Here is a 9,163-nt window from a genome sequence, read left to right as displayed (position 1 = left end):
CGGTTATATGGGGTAATAGGAGGGGTTATATGGGGTAATAGGAGGAGATATAGGGAGGGGTTATATGGGGCAATAGGAGGAGTTATAGGGAGCGGTTATATGGGGTAATAGGAGGAGTTATAGGGAGCGGCTATATGGGGTAATAGGAGGAGTTATAGGGAGCGGTTATATGGGGTAATAGGAGGAGTTATAGGGAGCGGTTATATGGGGTAATAGGAGGAGTTATAGGGAGCGGGTATATGGGGTAATAGGAGTTATAGGGAGCGGTTATATGGGGTAATAGGAGCAGTTATAGGGAGCGGTTATATGGAGTAATTGGAGCAGTTATAAGGAGGTTTTTCATGGAGCAATAAGCGTAGCATGCGCGACGCGCCACCTGAACGAAAAATAAATGAACTGGAGAGACGGTAACTACAAAATAATCTTTTAATAATTCATCTGATCAACGGACTGGCAAAAAAACGGAGCCGGCGCGTTTCGTGTTTGCAAGGCTCCCCTGATATAGTGCACAAGCCCAAAATGTGCCGGCTCCGTTTTTATTGTTTTTGAGGGAGAGAGTTATAAGGAACAATTGTAGGAGTTACAGTATAGGGAGAGATTATTTGCGACAATAAGAGGCGTGACATGGAGCGGTTATGTGGGGCAATAGGAGGAGTTATAGGGAGAGGTTATATGGGGCAATAGGAAGACGTACAGTTAGGTCCAGAAATAATTGGACACTGACACAATTTTCATAATTTTGGCTCTGTACGCCACCACAATGGAATTGAAATGAAACAATGAGATGCAATAGAAGTGCAGACTTTCAGCTATAATTCAAGGGGTTGAACAAAAAAATCGTATGAAACGTTTAGGAATTGCAACCATTTTCATACACAGTCCCCTTATTTCAGGGGCTCAAATGTAATTGGACAAATTAACACAATCATAAATAAAATGTTAATTTGTAATACTTTTCGAGAATGACTGCTTGAAGTCTTGAATGCATGGACATCACCAAAATGCGGGTTTTCCTCCTTTGTGATGCTTTGCCAGGCCTTTACTGCAGCTGTCTTCAGTTGTTGTTTGTTCGTGGGTCTTTCTGCCTTAAGTTTTGTCTTCAGCAAGTGAAATGCATGCTCGATCGGGTTGAGATCGGGGGATTGAATCGGCCATTGCAGAATATTCCACTTCTTTGAAAGTCTGCACTTAAAAAACTCATGGGTCCAATCAACTTTGCTGAATTTTGCTGAATCTGAGCAGACAATATATCCCTATACACTTCAGAATTCATCCGGCTGCTTCTGTCTTTTGTCACATCATCAATAAACACTAGTGACCCACTGCCATTGGAAGCCATGCGTGCCCATGCCATCACACTGCCTCCACCGTGTTTTAAAGATGATGTGGTATGCTTCGGATCATGAGCCGTTCCAAGCATTCTCCATACTTTTTTCTTCCCATCATTCTGGTACAGGTTGATCTTAGTTTCATCTGTCCAAAGAATGCTGTTCCAGTTTTTCTCAGAATGTACCAAACTGTTGATTTTGCCACTCCTAATGTTCCTGATATCTCTCTGATGGGTTTTCTTTTTTTTTTGCAGCCTAAGGATGCCCTGTTTAACTTGCATTGAGAGCTCCTTTGACTGCATGTTGTGGTTTCACAGCAACAGCTTCCAAATGCGAATGCCACACCTGGAAACAACTCCAGACCTTTTACCTGCTTAGTTGATGATGGAATAACGAAGGAACAGCCCAAACCTGTCCATGAAACCTCTTTTGAGTCAATTGTCCAATTACTTTTGGTCCCTTGAAAAAGAGGGGGCTACATATGAAAGAGATGTAATTCCTAAACCCTTCCTCCAATTTGGATGTGAATACCCTCAAATTAAAGCTGATAGACTGCACTTTAAGCCCATATTCATTATTTAACTGGAACTTGAATTTATTTTGGTACACAGCCGGAATAACAAAACTTGTATCAGTGTCCAATTATTTCCGGACCTAAGTGTAACTATGTAATGGTTTCTCTCCACCTCTCTCGCTCTCTGTCTCATCCTTTCATCCTCACATCCCCTGTCTCCTTATGCGAGTAGTAACACAGGAGTCTGTTTTTAAACTTTGCAGACACACGCACACACACACACAATCTCTGTCTTTTTTAAAGTCATATAGAGTATAACAACATGATACAATAATTGCATGGGTGTGTGAGTCAGTACAGGAATAACAGAGGATGGCTGCAGAGAAGGATGGGGGTGCAGTGGCAGAGCTGTGTGTATGCAGGAATAGCAGAGGAGGCTGCAGAGAAGGATGGAGGTGCAGTGACAGAGCTGTGTGTACACAGGAAAAGCAGAGGAGGCTGCAGAGAAGGATGGGGGTGCAGTGGCAGAGCTGTGTGTATGCAGGAATAGTAGAGGAGGCTGCAGAGAAGGATGGAGGTGCAGTGGCAGAGCTGTGTGTATGCAGGAATAGCAGAGGAGGCAGCAGAGAAGGATGGAGGTGCAGTAACAGAGCTGTGTGTATGCAGGAATAGCAGAGGAGGCTGCAGTGAAGGATGGAGGTGCAGTGACAGAGCTGTGTGTATGCAGGAATAGCAGAGGAGGCTGCAGAGAAGGATTCAGGGCAGTGACAGAGCTGAGTGTACACAGAAATAGCAGATGGGGTTCTATGTATTGACTGTGTGAAGAGACAACCTCCAAGCCTTATTCTCTCCCCATCTGCTCCCCTAATTACTGCTGCACCCTACTGAGTAAAATAGGCTCAACTGTCTACACTCTACCTCCCCTGGCTGCTTAGCAGATGCTTCTTCGTGTTCACCTGGGGTCTGAAGAGGATGATGAAGCACTTGGGCACAAAGATGCAGACCACCAGAGTCCAGCTGGAGGACAGGATGGCAAAGACCTCCATGGCCATGGTGTACTTGCCATGGGCACTGAGGGAGGCCGGGATATAGGACAACCAGACACTGAGGAAGGCCAGCATGCTGAAGGTGATGAACTTGGCCTCGTTGAAACTGTCAGGGAGCCGCCTGGCCAGGAACGCAACAATGAAGCTGACACTGGCCAGGAAGCCAAGATATCCCAGCATGCACCAGAAGGCGAGTGGGGAGCCCTCGTTACACACAAAAATGATTACCCCGGGTTGAGTTTGGATGTCGTGTTCTTGGAAGGGAGGGGAAAGGGCCAACCAAATCACGCACACGCACAGTTGAATGAAAACGCTTGGACCAATGACAAAGTAGGACACTTTTGTCCCTGTCCATTTTCTTAATCTGCTGCCCGGCTTGGTGGCCTTGAAGGCGATGACAACTGTAATAGTTTTGGCCAAGACACAAGAGATACAAAGGGCATAGACCATGCCAAATGTCACCTGTCGCAGAAAACATTTCTCAGGATGCGGGTAGCCAATGAAAGCCAAAGAGCAGAGGAAGCAGAGGGACAGGGACACCAGGAGTAGACAACTGAGGAACCAGTTGTTTGCCCGGACAATGGGCGTTGTCCTGTGGCTGACGAAAACTCCCAGAATGCCAATTGGGATTGTGGAAGAGGAGAGGGCAATGGCTGCTAAGTTGATACCAAGCGGTTCGGTGTAGGAGAAGAACTGTATGGTCTTTGAGATACACCTGTCCTGTAGGAGACTGGGCCACGTGTCCCAGGAACATCTGTGACACTCCACAGCATCTGGAAGGGGACACTGAGGTCATCTTTTGTCAGGAATTGTATGAGTTTTCCTAAAACATCTGTGACCTTCTTACCTGTTTGGTTGGAAATCTCTCCTTGGGGACATGGGACACACTCAAAACAACAGGCAGCTTTTCCTGGTATGGCCATCTTCCTAAACCCCGAGGGACAACTTGGGCTACAGACCGAGAGAGGAACCTATGGGAGATTCAATGGAATTTTGAAGAATTGCCCTGTGTATAAAATAATTTCAACGTTCTTTATACATTGAATGGAGTGGGACATAATGACAAATATTCTGTAATAAATAATCTGATCTGGGATTTCACGAGTTATCTTTGACTTTAAAACTAGGTAAGAATTTAACAATTAAAACTGAAAACATGCTTAAGTCCCATTTCAGTTGTATACCTCATGTGGAGAGATACCTGGGCATAAACACCCCACATGAGATCTGTTAATGATTTGAATAACTCACCTCTGTGGATCTGGGCTAATTCTCACACACACCAACTCTCACACATTCCCTCTCTCTCTTTTACCCTCACCACTCTTTCTCTCGCACTCCCCCCTCTCCCTCACTCTGTATCCCACGCCGTCTAATACTCTATTTCTCTCTCTGTGTTTTCTCTCTGTCTCCCACTGCTTTATCAGCAAGCTGAGTTTGTGGATATAAAAAGGTGGCCTGGATTGAGAAGCCATTAATCCAACCTACTCAATGTATTAGTTCTTAGTATAAGGTTTGCGCAGACATACCTGTGTGTCCCCACTGGCCCAAACAATAGCCGCACTGTCTACTCTCAAGATCTTTCCATCGGGGGCGCTCGAGTCATAACTTCCCACTTTCACCTGCTCCAAGGTGCCTGTGGCGCTCAGATGCCAGTTCACGATATCGTAGAGGGCTGGGGGGTTCCCTTTAGCATCGAAAAACATCTGGGTCCTGTCTTTGGTCTCAAAGTTTACACTCTTAATGTAATGGAGAAGCTGGAAGAAGAAGACGAGGTGAGACATTTAACTAGGAGCAAAGTGACCTAATGACAGGGACGTGTTTAATGGGTTAAAGGGACAGTCTCACATAGGAGCAAAGTGACCTAATGACATGGCCATGTTTAATGGGTTAAAGGGTCCGTCCCACGTAGAGGCAAAGTGACCTAATGACAGGGACGTGCTTAATGGGTTAAAGGTCAGTCCTATGTAGGACCAAAGTGACCACATAAGTAGGGAAAAACATCAGGGACTCATTGGTAAGAGCCATTCTGAGAGGCAAATCATCACATCAAAACTTCATCAACACTCCTACATGTGGGGCATACCTTTATAGTCACACTAAGATAATGTAAGAGGTGGAAACCAGTTTAGCCACCCCAAAACTGGGAAGAAATATTACGTAACCTAATATTATACACGCATGTCATTATTTGTAGTATATCTCATTATGTGCCCCTGTGGACTGGGGTACGTGGGAGAAACCACCCAACATGTCAAAGATCAGACTCGACAGCTGCTGTATACGCAGGAAGCCTGAAGAAGCTTATTTTGCTCACCACGTCCCACATGCCGGGGCACAATGTAAGCCAACGTAGATTCCAGGTCATCGGTGGGACTCCACAATCGCATGGGGGAGGTAATAGAGTCAGAGCGTTATTGCAATAAGAAGCTAATTGGATAAGAGACTAGATACCATGATTCCCCATGGCATAAACAAGCATCTAGATCCCCATTGTTCATCTTGAATGGTGTGACTCCTAGTCATATGCCGGGTGAATGCCCACCAGTGGATCCACGGGGCATTGACCTGGTAGAGTTTTCTTATATGTTGTACCCTTTGTCGAAGGATGGTGGTACACATTGGGAAGGACTCATTGGGACCAGTGAGGCCTATTCATGGTCCCCCTTAGTCAAAACGGCCCATCGATTGCCTTGTCTCTTGGACACACACCAATCCATGGTCAATTCATCTGCAGTGGCAGTGTTGATGTCTCCATGGCAACAGAGGGTGTCACGGAGCGGTCTCGGATATTTTGCTTCTGCCGTGTAGCTGCCGGTGCTTCAACCCCAGGACATTGGGCCGACAGTTCAGTTTGCTGCAGGTAATGTGTCCTTTAACCCTTTTATGCCCTACAACCTGTAACCTTGACCCCTTACCCTTAAAAACCTTAGCCCCTTACCCTAACAACCCTAACTTTAACACGTAATTCTATGGCGAACCGCCTACCTCGCTGAGTCTAGAAGTTCCCCATTCCGTGTACGGAGGAGAATTCGGTGGTCACCTGGGATGCTACGATAAGGTTTCTATGGCAACACAGAGAACCTCACAGGGATCCGAAGCAATGGGGCGTGCCCATTATGTATGATGTCACACAACCAGCCATATTGTGACTCTCACACTGCATGTGGCCGCTGCTGATGACACTGAACTGAGCAGGCACAGGACACGGCAGAGAGATGTATGAGGGGGCTGATGCCTATAACTGTTTGCAAAATATTACCCTCTGTTTTTTTATGTTACAGCAAGTAGTTGGTAATAATGAGAGTGACAAAAGTTCCACAATTATTTTGTGTGGGAACAGACCAGAAGAAGGCATAGGTCCCCAAAACGGTGCCCCCCTTGTTAATAGTTGCCTATAACCCTCTTTTAGGGGGGGTTGAATATACCACTACTCCCTGTGTTCAGCATTATTTCTCTCAATGGAACATTAGGGGGGTAGTAACAATGGAACATTAGGGGTGTAGTAACAATGGAACATTAGGGGTGTAGTAACAATGGAACATTAGGGGTGTAGTAACAATGGAACATTAGGGGTGTAGTAACAATGGAACATTAGGGATGTAGTAACAATTGGACATTAGGAGTGTAGTATCAATGGAACATTAGGGGTGTAGTAACAATGGAACATTAGGTGTGTAGTAACAGTGGAACATTAGGGGTGTAGTAACAATGGAACATTAGGGGTGTAGAAACAATGGGACATTAGGGGTGTAGTAACAATGGATTTCTGGAAATAAACCCTTTGCATAGGCTCTCTTAGCAATGTTTCCATGCATGTTTTACCCGGGGATATGTATTATATACTTTGTCCACCTTTCCGGAGACAAATGGCGCAGACAACAAAGTGTTCACACAGTTGTCGTCTCCTTCTCGGGGTCCCGGGAAGTGTAAGTCTTGCTACATCTGTACCTGTTCTGTACATAAATATCGATTGTGTAAAGTTGTTCTACAGAGAGATTGCAACTTGTTTGATTTACTAATCTATTTCTAATAAGATCTAACATAAGCGGCAACAATTTTGTGTTTTGCGTGTGTTCTTTTTGAGTTCTGGGGACCATACTATTTTCACCTAATAATATTGAGATGTTTAATGGGTTAACGGGTATATCCCAGGTTGGAAAGAAGTGACCTAATGACAGTGACCTCAATAATGAGTTAAAGGGCCAGTCCCATGTAGGAACAAAGTAAATACTTAGCCTTACTTGCCAAGGTCGAAACGATGTGATGTTGGCACAGGCACCATGATGGAATGGTCCACTTCCAAGCTTACAGAGGAGCAGGCTTTGTATGGCCCATGCAAAAACGTAAACTGATTTGTAGACATTGAGACTGATTCTCAGATCTGCTTCAGCCATGGAGCTGTCCAGCTTCTCTCTTCCTGTACATTGTGGAATTGTGGTGTTATCTGTCCAGCCATTAAGATTCTTCTGGTCCCACCACTTACAAGAGAAAGTCTGCTCCCAGAACTCCTGTATCAATGTATCATGTGGTGATTTGGAGGGGTGGAGGGCATGGTAGTACTCAAAGAACCCAGTCATCTGCCCAGAATTGATGGCAAAACCGATGGTGCCCATCAGGACTCTCTGGAACTTCTCCTTGGAAAGGAGAGCAGAGGTTGACCAAGATTCACTGGCCACCCAAATTTTCCCCGTCACGTTCTGCCTCACCAGCTCTTCCACCACCGGCAGAAGTTCGGTGTCAGAAGATAACACCACGACTGCTTTGGCTGTTGACTCCCTGATGATGCGGACAAGGTGGGGAGCGTTCCTGTTGAGTTGGCCGGTCAAGATGTACTCAACAAAGGCCACGCAAGCCCCAACTTTTACTATTTCCTGCTGTACCACCTGAATCCCAAATTGACCGTAGTCATTGTCAGTGGCCAGAAGACCAATCCAAGTCCATCCAAAGTAAGATACGAGCTGGGCCAGACCTTTGGACTGAAACTCGTCACTGGGAATGGTCCGGAAGAAGGATGGGAACAGATTACGGTCACTGAGGAGAGCGCTGGTTGAAAGATAACTGATCTGTCAAAAAATGACAAATGAGAATTACAATAACTTCTACTAAGGAACATTTGACGATGTGAATTCCATAAATCACAGGTAGCATTATGCTTCATTCATTTCTCCCTTTTGGGCACTTTCTCAATTTACATTAAGTATAGTCATTAGGACAAAAGAAATGCTATATATGTAGTATTGGTACCTACTAAACTGTAGTTTACTTTGACGAGGTTAACAGCCTTGAATAATTTTTGATTAAAAGATGCCACTAAGTGGCTCCTCCGTACCCATGAAGAAGAGACCTCCGGGGGATCTGAAACCATTGCCCATGTGCCCTCTTATTTCAAGTCTATTTATAACACACTCGTAGCTCTCTTACCTGGGGGTATCTGTACAGTCCCAACATGTGGGCCATTAGGATGGAGCGTGTGGACCCTGAGTCTCCAATCACACCTGCTAGAGGTGGCCCTTTGTGACACCGGTAATTGGGGATGCTTCCTTGTCCTCCCGACAGCAGCCAGAATGTCCCCTCTACTACCCGTCTCATGGAAACGCAGTTGTCAAATATCTGGAAGCCCAGGGAGATGTTGGGGAGGAGGTAGGGGTTTGAGTTAATCTCTTCAATAGCAAATATCATCGCTCGCATGCCCTGATATCTCTGGAAGTGAAACCTAGGGGGGAGAGGAAATGTCACAGATAGTATGTTAGTGTCATACACACACTCACAGGAGAGGGGCTCCCTCAGCCCGTCAGTGCCACACTGACAGCAACAAAGATGACATAGAATTAAAACTTACGTCTGACATATAAGATCTGCAGGTTTGCTTGTGTAAAGGTTTTCGATGTAGTTTTTGCCCACGTGAATCCCAAAAGTCCCCCCTATAATAACGTCTCCAGCCCCGCTCAGATATTCATTCATGTTTACACCAGACAGATTGCATCCTCGCCCTGACCCCCAGCACATACACACTTCCACAGCTAATGTGTATAACCCCCACATTATAACGGGGAGCAATCTTCCAATTCTGTATAAACAGCAGCTCTGTCTGTGTCTGTGATTCATCTCTAACTCACAGGTAGAGGGGACCCTCAGTCTGTCAGTGTCATACACACAGGGAGAGGGGACCCTCAGTCTGTCACTGTCACAAACACAGGGAGAGGGGCTCCCTCAGTCTGTCACTGTCACACACACAGGGAGAGGGGACCTTCAGTCTGTCAGTGTCACACACA

The 9,163-nt window shown here is 45.7% G+C and overlaps 1 protein-coding gene across 1 annotated transcript; it reads right to left on the bottom strand.

Moving 5' to 3' along the window:
• Window positions 1-2,188: 2,188 nt before the first annotated feature.
• Window positions 2,189-8,852, bottom strand: LOC142471089 (extracellular calcium-sensing receptor-like). Its single transcript, XM_075577885.1, has 6 exons — window positions 8,731-8,852; window positions 8,313-8,604; window positions 7,133-7,954; window positions 4,418-4,645; window positions 3,736-3,859; window positions 2,189-3,661 (listed from the first exon to the last, which is right to left on the bottom strand). Exons 1-6 carry the CDS (start codon window positions 8,850-8,852, stop codon window positions 2,757-2,759), a joined length of 2,493 nt encoding a protein of 830 aa, XP_075434000.1. The 3' UTR covers window positions 2,189-2,756.
• Between the last annotated feature and the right edge of the window lie 311 nt (window positions 8,853-9,163).

Source organism: Ascaphus truei, chromosome 20 (assembly GCF_040206685.1).
Source record: "Ascaphus truei isolate aAscTru1 chromosome 20, aAscTru1.hap1, whole genome shotgun sequence".
Classification (NCBI taxonomy): Eukaryota; Metazoa; Chordata; class Amphibia; order Anura; family Ascaphidae; genus Ascaphus; species Ascaphus truei.
Note: the sequence above shows the minus strand (reverse complement) of the source record. Positions and strands in the feature narration are given on the sequence as shown.

Bases quoted from the DNA above. Each gene is read 5' to 3' on its own strand.
- LOC142471089 (XM_075577885.1), bottom strand. From the start codon at position 8,852: ATGAATGAATATCTGAGCGGGGCTGGAGACGTTATTATAGGGGGGACT. The intron at 7,955-8,312 runs GTAAGAGAGCTA...ATTTTTTGACAG, and splicing joins GACTGTACAGATACCCCCAG to ATCAGTTATCTTTCAACCAG. The intron at 4,646-7,132 runs GTAAGGCTAAGT...TTCTTCTTCCAG, and splicing joins CATCGTTTCGACCTTGGCAA to CTTCTCCATTACATTAAGAG.